The sequence below is a fragment of the Petaurus breviceps genome, unplaced genomic scaffold (assembly GCF_028583685.1).
Source record: "Petaurus breviceps papuanus isolate PSGF00001 unplaced genomic scaffold, PetGlider_PUasm1.0 90842, whole genome shotgun sequence".
Taxonomy (NCBI): domain Eukaryota; kingdom Metazoa; phylum Chordata; class Mammalia; order Diprotodontia; family Petauridae; genus Petaurus; species Petaurus breviceps.
In genome coordinates this window covers 7,277,407-7,293,293 of record NW_027187358.1, presented here as the reverse complement: position 1 = coordinate 7,293,293, position 15,887 = coordinate 7,277,407, and the positions used below count along the sequence as shown (strand labels likewise).

The 15,887-nt window shown below is 39.0% G+C and overlaps 1 protein-coding gene across 1 annotated transcript in view; it reads right to left on the bottom strand.

The window, feature by feature from the left end:
• The window catches only part of CAMKMT (calmodulin-lysine N-methyltransferase), a 536,206-nt gene that overhangs the window by 30,922 nt on the left and 489,397 nt on the right, over window positions 1-15,887 (bottom strand). The window contains 1 exon segment of the mRNA XM_069071614.1: window positions 2,418-2,492. Coding sequence (XP_068927715.1) covers window positions 2,418-2,492 — 75 coding nt within the window.

The following is a 15,887-nucleotide window of genomic DNA, read 5'->3' as shown; positions in this document are numbered from 1 at the left end:
TACAGACTTCATGCTCATCTGAAGAAAGCTCCCCTTTCCCCTTCCTGTGTCACACTCTAAGTGTGCAATATGGCTTGCCTGCTCCCAGAATCAACATCCACACAGTGACTTTGACACTAAGCAATACCAAGAGGGGAAAAGTCCAAAGAATACAGTGCCTATCCTGGCCCTATGTGCAAGGTATAAGTCATAAACATCAACTGTTTAAATTAAGTTTTTAAGCAGCTTAACCACTTTCAGTCAATGACAGACCAGATACTAAAATATTTATCTCTGGCACAGAACAATCAGGAATACGGTGAGAGCAATCTAGATTTTCATGTTTACTAAAGAAAATGATGAGTATTCTGGCACTTAGAAGCGCGGGTGGGAGGCAGGAAGGAGGGTAACCAATCTGTCAGCTAAAAAGGAATTTTAAATTATCACTTAAACGTACAAATGCCAACACGCCTGCTCCATATCTATGTATGTATGGTTGTATTAAGGAGTTTAAAAGGAATGTTCATCATGTATTTTTTGGGTATGCACATCCGTGTTGTTTTCTAGTGAAAATACAATTTCCAAAAATGTTAGAGACTATTTTTAACCTGAGGACATTAATCGGAAAACAGCTTAAGTCTGATTCCCTCTGCAAAGTCTCTCCAATACAAATAGGATGACATGGTGTGAGTGTCCATAGAACAAGATATGACAAAGCCAGGTTGTTTTGATATTTGTGTGAAGAACAAATTTAACTCTAAATCTCTTGGCCAGACCTTTCCTCACCCACATAATCTGGAGAACATCCACATGCGACCCTTGTCTAAGCCCCCGAGAAGACTGCTGCCCTCCTGCTCTTGTCCACCAGTGCTCTGATCTGACTTTCATACTTAATCTGATCTAATCCTGCTGGCATTAACTTCATCTGTGCAATGAAACCTGGAGAATCCATTCTCCTATTTGGTGAGGAAGGCATTTACAAAATTACTTGCTGAAATCATATGGCCATGTTTAGCTTCTTATTTTAATCATATGATGCATCTCTAAGACATTATCGGTGATTAGTCAGAAACCTGGGTCTGTCCTTTTTGGGAACAAAGACGTTTTCTGAAAGGAAATGATAAGAGAATGAAGTGCTGTTGCCATACGGTGGAAGTAAAGGAGGAGGGAAAAGTAAAAGTCACAAGCTTGAAAAATGTTTTTCATTGAGGCAGGTTCTCCTGCAAAGATAATTCAGTTGATTTAAATAGGAAAATGACCAGCTGAAAATGTTATGAAACTAAAAAGGGGTTTTGATTTAAAAGAAATATATTTCCTTTTATTTTAAAAATGCCATATTTCTTGGTGAGAGCCAGAAATACATCATTCAACTAATGCCCTGTCTGTTCTAGTGTTCTGGACCTCCAGATTGTACTCATCAAAATAAAAGCTTGTTCATTACCTCTGAACTTGTGTTTTAGAAATCTGAAATGCCTCCACAAAGTCAAAGAGACAGAAATTGAATGAAAAATGCAACGATTGCCAAAGTTTTCCATAAACTAAAATATTATTCAACTTATCTAAAGAAATCAGACAAGATTAGTTGCAACAATTATTAAAGGACTAAGGATTCTTTACCCTGTAACTCAGAAAGAAGCAGACTTTCAAGAACAAACAAGTCTGGCTAAATAGAAACAATAAGTAAAACACACAATGTCTATTTTTGAAAGAGCCACTCTTTCGAAAATTCCCATATTTTAAGTATTAATTTTTCATTTATTAATATAATTTACTTTTATAATTAGTTTTTGTTTCTTTAAGCACATATTAAAAATAATGGCCACTGGATAAAAACTGAAATGACTATATATCAAACACAAACACTGTAGAAATATTTTTCTAGAGTTGTTTTGGATATATGTGTGTGTGTATACAAATATATATATATATAAAATATATTCAGGATATGGTTGTGAATATATCAAGATTATATATTCTCACATCTATACATATATAGATATAATACATATGTATGTTATATATGCATATATCCTCTTATATCAATAGTCAGATCTTTTCTAAGAAGTAAGCTAATTGAGCTGTTTGTGTTGATAAACTCCCTTTTCTCCAGACTATTCCTCACTGAGCCATAATTATTTGCAATTTGCCTAAGTCGTCCATTTACTGATACGTCAAGCATGAAACAGAGGCAATTCCAGAAAATGGAAATGCTTCTCAAAATCAATCTTTGGGAAATAATGTGGTAGAAGTTACTGTGTGATAGAAGACTACCTTAGGACTGTCACATGGAGATGAATATTAATTTGTCGAGGTGAAGGTGGCTTTGTGCTTCATTTGTTGACTTTGCTTAGCCATCAGCAAATCGGCAGAGCACAATTACTCCAGCAAAGCTTCTTTTTCCCCCCCTAACATGAGTTTTATGATTTTTATGTACTTACCAGTCAGCACACATAACAATGTCAAAATGTCCTTCCAGTTGAGAGACATCTGTCTCATTATCCCATCGTAAAACGCTGGAGGAAAAAAAAAAGATTAAAAAAATTAGACTTAGATTTTTTTTTCATCTTTTTGATTCTAAACTATTAACATTATTTTTTCATGGCACTGAAATTATTTAAAAGGTATATACATATTACTTCAAGGGGTATATGACAAAAATCTTGGAACATAACTGTGTATTCTGTATTTTGTTCAGGCTGAACCCTTGACGAGGAAGAGTTCCAGCTTTATTTAGACATAACAGTTAAGCTGCTGTCAGGCTTCTGTAGGTGAATCAGGGAGAAAGAGAGTATTTGTTATCACAGTCACTGGAATCTCTCTGGATGTTCTGGACCTCTGTACCTGGCTGTTGGAATTGTAGTGTTTCCAGTCTGACCAGAAGATAAATTTACAAAAATAAAATTATGTGGGATTGTAGCATGTCAATTGCATTTTTCATTGATGAGATATCCCATTTTTTCAGGGTCTAAGAAGAAAGGATAAAATAAGATTCAACTTTTATTTGACAGTGTATGGCTTTAGGAAATTTTCAGAGATCACTAGTTCGCATACCAAATCTGAATAACGTTTTAAATTATAAACTAATCACAAAAATGAATAATGTGAATTTGAAAACTTCAGTGTTCATGAAATCAACTAGATGGTTGTGAAGATACTCTTAGTAACTATGATCATCATTGCAATTTATTAAAATATTGCAAAGATATATCCACCCCCGACCCCCGCCTACCTCCACGCAAAGACTGATTTGCAGAGAAACATCCTGTTCCCTGTTTCAGTTTGATGGTAACTTAAAACAAACTGACAGCTTTTCTTTGATCCTGTACAGCAATGCTTCCTTATCTTTCTTTGTGTGAGGTTTCTAGTTTTCTAATCTACTTTGGAAGAAAAGAGACCTTTACCTCCAAAAGCTTAAATAGAGCATCAGACATTTTCTAATAAACCCCAAAATTCCTTCAAAGTACACTCAGAAACACGAGAGACATGCAAATTTCCGAAGGTATAGCAGATAAAAATGCAATCTTGAAAGTGCCTATGAGAGATATTTAGCCCTCCTGCCTAGAAGCCACATAAACAAGCTTTGTAGATAAAATTTAAAATCCTTATACTTTCCTAAAGTCCTCTGGAGCTAATGAAAGTTACAAATATATCTAGGAAGCAGAGAAAACTAGAACTCTGGATCTCAGCTGCTAATTCCCCAGATTCTATAATCCAATAGGAGAGAATCATATGACCCTATAAAGACTGCAAATCTTTTTTTTTTTTTTTTGGAAATGCATGTCTACTAACTCACTGACTGACTAAGCCCTAGCAGTGCCACAAAGAGAGAATAAACTCTGGTCACAGTCAACGCATGGGTAGGGGCTGAGCCTTGAGCAATTTCATTTAGTGTAACTTGCTCTAGCTTGGCAATAGTTTTTACTTTCATAAACAGACTTTGAACCAGATGAGAATGTTGGGTTTTTTTTAAACAAAATAATTTTCCTTTTTTTTTTTTTAAATTCTGTGAAGAATGTGGTTGTATTAAGTATTTTAATGTCTGAAGGGATTTGGTCTCCTGGCTCACAAACAACCCCAAAGACGCTGTGTGTAAGTATCAGCTCACCCCATCTAATTTTCTGTAGCTTGGTTTAATATTTCATTGGCTCACTATCATTCCAAGAGTGAAATTCAAATGCTGAGTTGGGTCATTAGACTCACAATGCCTTCATCATAGTGAGTCATTGTTATCAACATTTGTAAGTGACATTGTACCGATTAACCCAAAGTATTGCTAAGGCAGATGATGCTTAAGTATCTAGATACTTGAAAGACCTAGAGATGATTAGAAATGTGCATAACTAAATTTTGCAAAAGATAAGTTACAACCTGACTCGTTATACATGATAAAGATAAACTGTGATGTGGTCAGTTTAAGGAAGTCCTGGTGTTCGAACTCTCTAAGGAACACAAATCATACAGATTGCTTCTATCAGTCAGTCAATAAACATCTATGAGCCAGGCATTGTGTTAAGAGCTGGGGATACAAAAACAGGCAAAAGGCAGTTCCTGTCCTCAAGAAGCCCACAATCTAATGAAAGAGATAATGAGCAAACAAATATGTGCTAATAAGCTACATACAGGGTAAAAAGGAAACAGATACTTGAGAGAGAAGGCACTAGAATTACGAGGGCTTGGGAAAACCACCTATAACTAACAAATATCTGAGGCATGTAAAGGTTAGATGACTTGCCTGGTTTTTAAGTGTCAGAAACATAATTTCAGTCCAGGTTTTCCAGACTCTATGCCCAGCACTCTATCAAATACCTCACAGCTGCTTATACATGCTAACACTAATGTGGATACAAATTATGTGTACTAAGGCTAATGTAAAAAAATACAGATGCCTCCATATATTTCCCCCAAAGGGTGCCCTGCTAACTTATAGAAATCAGATTCTGAGAGAGATCATTATCAACAAATAGCCATTTTGTATTCTCTTCCACTTTTTTTTTTTGCTTGTTTGTTTGGAGACTGGGTTTCCCTGTCATCCCTAAGCTGGAGATGCCTCTCATAGACCCAGTCTATTGGCTGGCATGAAAGTCTTGATTGCTTTGCTTCCTATTTTGACTGGCTCAACCCTCCTTAGGGAGAGTTGGTGTTCTGGTGACCCCTCCTACTCCTGGCAACAAATCATGCTGGACTTAGTACAGATTCCCAATTGGCTTTAGCCCTATTGTATCTCAAAACTCCCAAACTCAAGTAATCTACAAGCCTCAGTCTCCCACTAGTAGGTGATATAGGCATATACCATCATTCCTGACTGATATCATATTTTAAAGAAATTTTAAGGAAATCATAGTTGTATCAAATGCAGTGACTTTTGTAGGCTAGAATTCAATATTGTGGGAATAGGGAACTCATTGTTTCCTAACTCATGACATTTCATACTGCATTTGAGTTTGGGCTTCAATCTGAAATTGAAAGTCAAGTTCATCTCTAAGCATTTTTGTATCTTTCATCTCAAAACAACCACCACAAAAACAACAACAACATCAACAAACAAACAAAAACCAAGTCAGATGTATTAAAATGTACCCAAACATAAGACTGGGGTTTTCAGTTTGTAATAAAACCTGAAACCAGACAGGTTCAACCTGGTTTGAATCTGAATTGTAGAGATCACAGACAACTCATTTTAAAGAGAGTTTTGAAGGATGTCTTTTCTGATAGCCTCAATGTTAAAAATCTATCTCTATATATTTTACTGTAATGATTGTGGGCCCCTAGTTGTAGGGAACAATGGATCTAATTGGTAACTCTACCATCTAAAAGGCGTTGCTTTTCTAGTGGTGAAATAAATATGTTGACATAATTCTCGATCATATTTGCCAAATGCAAAAAACAAACTTGGAACTATCAAAAGACAAGTAATTCTGTGAGTGGTATAAAGGAGACAGTTGCTTTTCTTTCATATTTGTCAAAAGCATTTGTTTTTGCAGAGAAATCTAGCAGTGTCTACACCAGTTCCTTTCATTTCATGCCTCTGTGTTTAAGTCTGCACTGAAAACAATTTCACAGTACACATTCAGGTCATTTACTGCATTAACCAGATTTCGGAACTACTTCTCCCCCTCCTTCCACACCCTTGCCATTGTATGGCTTCATTCTCCAATCTCTTCCAATCCTTTGTGGGTTTTGAAAAGTGCTATTTTTAAGGGGTCACTATATAAGTGTCTTGGATTCTTCAGAGAACTGCTGTGACTTGAATTTATAGCTAAATTCCCAGACCAAAATAGTTGGTTGTTTCTTTTTTTTTGGAGGGGGGAAGGCAGGGCAATGGGAGTTAAGTGACTTGCCTAAGGTCACACGGCTAGTAAGTGTTTGTTTATTGAAGGGTCTTTTACCTATTATTTAATTGGCTCCTTGGTTTAAAAGCATGACTGTAACTTAAATGTATATGTTAGCCAACCAAGTATTTTGTATGCCTATCATATGCTGAATAACATGCTAGGTTTTTAAAAGGGAAGCAGAAGATTTTCTGCTACCCTCAAAGGACTTATAATCTTGTTGAAAAGGTCAGACCCTCATTTGAAACAATCAGAGAAAGCTATGATATGGTATATAATTAAGTTCCTAAACCAACTTAGGTCTGTGATATAGGAGTTCAGGATGGAAGGATCAATGTGGTCTGGATTAGTTGGGATAGTGTTCCATGGCAAAGGAAGAATGGGGGTCTGAATGACAGGCAGGAACCGACTCTCAGAGAAGGGCATTTTCTTGGTGGAGGGAACCATACCACCAAAGCTCTAGTGTGTGTGGTGGAAACATTACGAAGGTGGTCTGGCTTGTGGTGGTAAGGATTGGGGATGGTGGCAAGGTACAGATCCCAGCCATGCATACATGCATACTTAGTTGATAAATCTTGGGGAATTGTGATCTGCCTGTGGTCACACAGTTAGTATCAGAGGTAGGCCATGTACCCAGATTTTCTGCCTCTAACTATTCTATTCATTACACCACACAGTATCTATTATACAAAATAAAGAGGAAAAAGAAAACCCCTGGCAATCTCACATATTTCCACCCAGCAGTACACTGCTAATGCAGAGAAATCATCAACAAATAGTTGCTTTGTATATTCCTTTCCTTCCCATGTATTTTAGAAAAAAATTATTAATTACAATTGTATTAAACTAGATGATTTTAGTTGGCTACTGTGGGAATAGAATGCTAATTCTGTTGACCCAACTTACATAATATATTTTTTAATATTAGGACTTAAATTTTAATGTATACTATGACAGTCCCTTCCTCTCACCCCACCATTACCCCAACTTCATATTAAATTTGGGCAATGAGTGAGAGGGAGAGAGAGTGGTGTAGTATGCACTACAGTGGACAAGACAATTTGTACCTATCTAAGGAAGAATACAAAATACATTCTCTATCAGAGAAATACTGGCAAAGAAAAAATACCAAGATAAAACCTAAGAAAGTAAAAGAGGCAAACATGGATTCAGGTTTACAAATGGTGGTTGTAGGAATGACACAAAAGAAATGGGTCAGAGCTGTCTGTTATTTGTGATATGCTATACCATTATCACTTGCTTTCCCACTGTATTGAGAGTGATTCCATGGCTAGTCAATCTTAGTGAGACAGAAAGGCATTTACCCAATAGGGAGATAATTTTCCAAGTCAAGGCAAGAAGCATTTTGTTCAGTCATTTTTCAACTGTATCTGAAACTTTGTGACCCCATTTGGGGTTTTCTTGGCAGAAGTATTGGAGCGGTTTGCCTTTTCCTTCTCCAGTTCATTTTACATATGGGGAAACTGAGACACACAGGGTTAAGTGACTTGCTCAGGGTCACACAGATAGTAACTGTCTGAGGCCACATTTGAACTCAGGTCCTCCTGGTTCTAGGTTCAGCACTCTATCTACTGGGCCACCTAGCTGCCCCAACAAGCACTTATTAAACACCTAATATGTGCTGCAGCACTGTGCTAAGTGCATATAAGAAGTGCAAAAATAATCCGTGAATTCAAGGAGCTAATATTCTAATGGGGAAGACAACATGCAAATAACTGTGTTCATAGAAAATATGTCCAGAGTAAACTGGAGGTAATCCAAGAGGGGAAGCATTAGCATTAATTAAGGGGAACAGGAAAAGGCTTCCTGAAGGTCAGATTTTGGTTGAGACTTGAAGGAAGCCAGGAGATGGAGATGAGAAGGGTCATGGCATGAGGAATAGCCAGAGAAAATGCCGGGAGTGAGAGATGGAATATTTTGTTCCTGGAACACAAAGGAGGTCAGCATCACTGGATCAGAATGTATGGCGGGAAGGAAGGTATTGGAATATTGGAAAGGTAGGTGGGGGATAGGCTATGAAAGGCTTTGAATGCCAAACAGAGGATTTGTTGTTTGATCCTGGAGGTGATAGAGGGTCACTGGAGTTTATGGAGTAGGAGAATGGCATGGTCGTCCCTGTGCCTTAGGAAAATCACTTTAGCAGCTAAATGGAGGGTGGATTGGAGTGGGAAGAGACTTGAGGCAGGCAGATCTACTAGCAGATTATTACAATAATCAAGGTGTGAGGTGGGGACCCGCTAGATGGGGGCAGTGTCAGAGGAGAGAAGGGGGCTTATTGTGCAAAGGTGAAATCCACAGGCCTTGACAACAGCTTGGATATGGGAAGGTGGAGAGACAGTGAAAAGTTGAGGATGACACTTGGATTGCAAGTCTGGGGGATTGGGAGGATAATATCGCCCTCTATAGTAATAGGGAAGGTAGGAGGGATAGAGGGTATAGGGGGAAAGATAATGAATTAATTTTGGACATGTTGAGTTTAAAATGTCTACTGGAAATCAAGTTTGAGGTGTCTGAAAGGCAGGTGTAGATGTGAGACTAGAGGTCAGTAGAAAGGTTAGGGCAGGATAAGTATAAGGATCAGTATAAGGATGATAATTAAATCCATAGGAGCTGATGAGATCTCCAAGTGAAGTAATACAGAGGGAGAAGAGAAGAGGAGCCACGACAGAGGCCCGTGGGACACTTACAGTGTCCTGTGGATGTGACCTGGATGAGAATCCAGCAAAGGAGCCTGAGGAGCTGTCTGATAGGTAAGAAGGAGAAGTGGGGTGGGGAGGAAGGGGAGAGGGAGGGAGGGAGAAGGAGAGAAAAGGAGAAGGAGGGAGAGAGGGGGGAGGGAGAGGGAGAGAGGAGGAAGGAGAGAGGGGGGAGGGAGAGAGAAAGAGAAAGAGGGAGGGAGGAAGGGAGGGAGAGAAATGTGTCCTGAAAACCTATGTGGGGTCAGGGGTTGGGAGAGTACAGTCAACGTAAGAAGACTGGAAAGATGGGAAGGGACCAGGTTGTGCAAGTTTTATATTTATTTGCTCTTCGAGGTAACAGGTTGCCACTGAAGTTTATTGAGAGGAGGGTGGGGATGAGGGGATGAGGAGATCAGGTCTGTACTTAGGGAAGATCACTTTGGCAGTTGAGAGATAATTGAGGCAGAAAGAACAAACAACAGTTTTTAGTCCGGGTGTGAGGTGATGAGGGCCTGAATCAAGATGGTTACTGAGTCAGAGAAGGGGGCATTTATTAGAAATGTTTCGAAGGTAGAAGCAACAATACTTGGAAACTGATTGGCTATGAGAGGTGGGTGACTGGGAGGATGGTGGTGTTCTTAATGATAATAGGGAAGTTAAAAGGGGGTTTGTGGGGAAAGATTTTGAACTATTTTAGACATCCTGAGTTTAAGGTGTCTAAAGGACATACAGTTAATTCAAATAGGTCCAGGAAGAAGTTGGGAATATGAGACAAGAGGTCAGGAGAGAGGATTAGGCCTGGAAAAATACATTTGTCAATCATCTGCATAGAGATAGAATCCGTGGGAGCTGATGAAAGTGAAATTGTCTAAAGGAAGGAGAGAAGAGGACCCAGGACTGAGTATTGGGGGGATATCCATGGCTTATAGATATAACTCGGAAGAAAATGCAGCAATGAATGAGAATATAGCTAAACAAGTGTTAACTCTTAAGACAGTTGCCAAAACAGCATAATATTTAAATTATGAAACATTTGCAAAACCTAATGCTAAATTACTTCTACCAGCTACCTCCTCTACTCCTATGTACTGCTGAACAGAAAAGGAGAAAGTAAAAACTCTGAGCTGATGGAAGCCAAGGAAAATTTCTGCTCTCTAACCTCAACTGGATCTTAAATGAAGCAAGGCAATACTTTTACCTTTCCCTAATTGGTTTTCTGTGGCTATTCCAGACTCTTCTTCTCTCAATCCTCTTGCACTTTTCCCTTCTTCCCAAGCCCTTGCCTTATATTTTATTGGGAAAATAGAGACTATCTACAGTGAACTTACTTTCTACCCTACTCCTCAGTTCAAAACCCTTTTACATTTCTCTACTCTCTCCTCCTTTACTCCACTCTCTGAAAAGAGGTGAGCCTTCTTGCCATTGCCAACCTCTCTACATGAGTCCTTAATCCCATATACCACTCTCTTCTCTAGCAAACTGCCCCTTAATCATTCCCTTCTCTTTCTCTTTTTTTCCTTTTTTTTTTGGAAGACAATTGGGGTTAAGCAACTTGCCCAATGTCACAAGGCTTGTAAGTGTTAAGTGTCTGAGGCTGGATTTGAATTAAGGTTCTCCTGAATCCAGGGCCAGTGCTCTATTCACTGTACCACCTAGACACCCTATTCCCTTTTCTTTCTAATCTTCAATTTTTCCATACTTACTATTTCTTTGCCTGGTACCTATAAACATGCCCAAGTTTTCCCCATTAAAAAAAAGACAACATTCACCATACCCTCAAGATATCACCCAATCTGTCTACATTCATTGTTTCTCCTGTCACTCATATCTCAACCATTCACAATCTGGCTTATGACTGAAACTTCTCTTTCCAAGGTTACCAATGCTCATTTAGTGCCATACCTGTCAAACAAAGATTATATTATAGGGGTAGAAAAAAAATAAAATTCATCTGGAGAAACAATAGATCAAGAGTCTTAAGGGAATTTTTAAAGTGAAAGGAAAAGAGCCTAATAGAAGCATACCTCAAACTATACTACAAAGAAATAATCATAAAAAACACCCAAAATTAAGTGGTACTGGTTAAAAAATAGAAGTCAATTAGAGAAATAGATTAGGCAACAGCACATGGAAGAAAACAAACATAATAGTATAGTGTTAAATAAATCCAAAGATTTAGGGGTAAGAATTCACTATTTGACAAAAACTGTTGGGAAAGTTGGAAAATAATATGGCAGAATTTTGATATGGACCAACATCTCATACTATATACCAAGATAAGTAGGATTAGAGCTGCATCTTGAAGGAAGAGAAAGAAGAGGTGAGAAGACAGCGCACTCCATGCATGAGGGATAACCATTTCAGAGGCACAGAGATGAGAGACAGTATTGTGTGTGTGAGGACTAGAGAGGCCAGTTTAGCCTGATCACAGAGTGGAGGAGAGGGAGTAAAATACAAAGAGGCTGAGAAGATAGGCTGGGACAAAGTTCTGAAAGCCTTTAAAAGCTAAACAAAGGAGTTTCACGTAGTGAGAGCTGCACTTATCAAAAATAACTTTAGCATTAATGTGGAGAATGGGTTGAACTTGAGAGACTTGAGGTAGGGAGACCAATTAGGAAACTTATAATTCAGGCAAGAGGTGATTAGGGTCTGAATGAAGGCAGTAGCTGTGCAAGTAGAGGGAAGGTATTGGATGCAAAAGATATTGGAGAGGCAGAAACAGTAAGATTTGGCAATTGACTGGACATGTGGAGTGAGGAAGAGTGACACATGAAGGCTATGAACCTGAGTCTAGAAGAACGGCGGGGCTTTCAACAGAAGTAGGGATGTTTGATAGAGGGGTGGGTTTATAGAAAAAGATATTGGCTTCTGTTTTAAATATGTTGAGTTTGAGATGTCTCCAGAACATCCAATTTGAAATGTCTAATAGACAATGGTGGAAGACAAAGTTCAGGGAAGAGAAAGGGAAAGAGGAAGAGATGGCTATCTCATTGCCAATACCAACCCCTCTATGTGGACCTTTGATCCCCTGGTTTCTTTTCCAGTATGTTGCTTCCTCTATCATTCCTACTCTTTCTAATCGTTGATTTCTCCTTAGCTAGTGGCACCTTTCCTGGCTGCCTACAATAATGCCCAAGTCATCTCCATTCTTAAAAAAAAACACTACATCCTACTGTGCCAATTATTTATCATCCTATATTTCTCTTCCCCTTCTCAATTTAGCTCTTTGAAAGTTTTCTACAATTAATTCTTCTGCTTCCTCTCCTCTCACTCTCTTCTAAATCCCCTGCAAAATGGCTTCTGATGTTATCATTTAACTGACACTTCTTTTAAAAGTTACCAATGATTTCTCAATTGCCAAATCTAATTGTCTCTCCAGAATGTCACCTTTTTTGACCTCTGCAATATTTGATACTTTTTTTTTACCATCTTTTTCTCTTGGATACTCTCTACTCCCAGAGTTTTCACAACCCTGTTTTTTCTTATCTCTTCTCCTACCTGTTGGATCACTCCTTCTTGACTCCTTTAGTAATTTGTCAACCATGTGATCTCCATTAACTGTGGGTGTCCTCCATAGGTGTTGTGAGCCCTCTTCTCTTTTCTTTCCATATTGTCTTGCTTAGGGATTTCACTGGGTTCTCCCACGGGTTCGATTATCTTTTATTTATTTTTTTTTAATTTTTAAAGCAATTGGGGTTAAGTAACTTGCTCAAGGTTATATGGCCAGTTCTTATTTCTGGGTGTGGTGCTAAGTATCTGAGCCCGGAATTGATCCAGGTCATCCTGACACTGGAGCCAGTGCTCTTACTTGCTGAGCCACCTGCCCGCCCCTTGGGTTCAATTATCTTATCTATATAGATGATTGCCACATTTATTTATCTAGTTTTATTCTCTCTCCTGAGCACAACTCTCACATCACCAACTAGATGTCCCATAGGCATCTCAAATTTAACACATAACAATTATCCAAAACATAATTCATGATCTTTACCCCAAGCCTTTTCTTCTTCCCAACTTTGCTACTGTTGTCGAGGGCTCTGCCAGGCTTCTCTCCTTAACTCTTTACATGCCCTCTCCTCATAAATCCAATCCATTGACCAAGCTTGTCATTTTTACCTTCACAAACTCTCCCATACACAGCCCCCTTTTTCCACTCCCACAAAGACTTCTCTGGTTCAGACTCTCACCATCTATTGCCTTTCTTCATGTGTCTTTACACTCTAATCTGGTCTCCATTTAGCTACCAAAGTGATTTTCCTAAAGTACTACTGATTGGTTGATACTCAGATCTGGGAATCATCAGCATTGAGAGGATAATTAGGAAGGAGGGCAATAAGCCTTCATAGAGTTCCAGGCACCAAGCTAAACACTTTTTTCAAGTATTATCTCATTTTATCTTCACAACTGTATGAGACAGGTGCTATTATTGTCCCCATTTTACAGTTGAAGAAACTGAATCAATCAGAAGTCAAGTGACTTGTCCTGGGTCAAGAAGTCAGATTTGAATTCAAGTTCTTCCTGAAACCAGGTTCAGCACTCTGTCAACTGTACCAGCAGCTGCCTCCTACTCTCCATTGCTTCATTAGCTGCCATAATTAAACATATGAGAACTAAGGAGGTCATCAAGAGAGATTGTCTCTCCACCTTTTCTCTTTAGAGAAGGTGGTCTGAGAAAGAACCTTAGGGTACACTTACAGTTAGGAGGCATAATGGATGATGAACCAGTAAAGCAGACTAAGAAGGAACATATAGAGAAGGTAGGAAGAGAAGCAGGAGCGAGAAGTGTCATGAAAACCCAAAGGGAATATCCAGGAAGAAAGGTTAAGATTGGAGAGAGGGAGATGAGTGAGGTTGCAAGCTCCTGGAGATGAGAGAGGGTGATTTCAAGGGCAGATATATAGGGGTTGGCCTCATCAAGGAGGACCACTTCATTGTCCAAGACTAGGAGAAAGGAGAGAGTGAGGAAAAGGTAAAGTGAGAGGTAAGGGTTTTTAAGATGAAGATGAAGACAAAAGAAAAAGATAGCATCCTTGGGGAAGGAAGGAGGTAAGGAGGAAGATGAGAGGCTTCAGGAGGGAATGAAAGGTTTGGAAACTTTTTTCTGTGGAATGGAATAGGGGATAGGGAATCAATTAGGGAACAATAAAATAATTGCCTAGCTGCATTGAGGGCCCAGTTAGGTGACTTCCTTCATCTTCTTTCAGCATCATGAAAATTACCTTATGGCCATCATCCAACAGCCATAATAATCTTAATTGGATGGAAAATGCTGATACTGTGAATTTCAAAGATCAATGAATGATGGTGATAAATAGAGAGTGTGATTCCCCTCTATGACCAGTGTGTAGGGTTATTGGAGGTACAACCAATGGTGGAGAGGAGGGCCAAGGATACAGTATTATGAAGTAGGAGCTGATCTCAGAGAAGACAGGAGTGTGAGAGAAAAAGGTCTGAGATAAAGGAAATGTTTTCACTATGAAACAGGAAAATCAGAGGGCATAGTAAAAGGGATGGGCAGGGCTAGAGTAGGACAAGGGTGGGGTAAGACTGAGGAAAATGGGGGTGAGAGAAAAGGAAGTTGAGAGTTGGGTATAGTTTTCTTCTGTGTTGCAGGTGATTAATTAATTCAGGGATAAAGAGAGAAATAGGTGGTGGGAAATTGTTAGCTATAGGGGTAGTAAGTTGGTGATAGATGAAAATTAAAGCTTACAGTTCTTTAAGGGGTATTGTTGCAAGGCAAAGGTCAGTGATATAGGATCTTAATCACTTTTGACTATGCTATAGGTGGAAAATGGGTGATGCTGAAGTTTGTTCTCACCCATTTAGCAGAGTGTGCTAAGTTTGGGTCCGCTCTGGCCTGATATTTCTTCTCTGATCTGGATGAGAGAGAAGTGGAGTAAAGGAGTGGATAGGAGTACTGTGTGTGTGTGTGTGTGTGTGTGTGTGTGTGTGTGTGTAGGGAGTACAGAGACAGCCAGAGGTAAAGAGGAAGGCCAGGTTTATGATAGGCTTGCATTTCAGGATACCCTGGACTGGTGGTACTATAACTCTGGTCTAACTATTCAATTAATTGGATTTGTAAATCTTTCATTTCTACCTCTACAATATCTCTTTCATGTCCCCTTCTCAGTACTCACAAGGCCACTACCTTACTTCAGGCCCTCATTACCTCTTGCCTAGCATACTGCAATAGCCTCCCAACTGGCCTCCTTTGCCTCAAATTTCTCCCCACTCCAATCCATCTTCCACATATATGCAGAAGTCTGTCTTCCTTATGTGCAGATCTGACCCTAATTAAATAATGTCAGTGACTTCCTATTACCTCTAGGATTAAATATGAGCTCCTTCCCCATCCTACCTTTCCAGCCTCACTATCCATTACTCTTGCCTGTATCCTATGTTCCAATCCATCTATCAACACACTATGACACTCCATTGCCCATCTCCATGTCTTTGCACCACCCATTCCCCATCCATAGAACACATTCCCTCCTCACTCTGCTTTGTGAATACTTTACTTTCTTCAAAGTTTAGCTCAAGGTCCAGATTCTACATGAAATGTTTCCTGATTCCTTCCATACTCCAACTGCTAATGCCCACCCTCTCTAAACTACCTTGTACTTACTCTATTTGTACTTTATTGATGCTTATTCTGTCCCTGAGAGCAGGGACTATTTGTGTCCCTATCACCTCACATAACAGCTGGCACAGAATACGTGCTGCTAAGGCTGTATTACTAAATATATATATATATATTATATACATACATATATATATAATAGTTGGGATTATAGGTGTGTGCCACTGTTCCATCAGGGAGATACTCTGGGAATAATTTTTTGGGGATTTCTTGAGTGCATGTTGATAACATAGTAAGTAA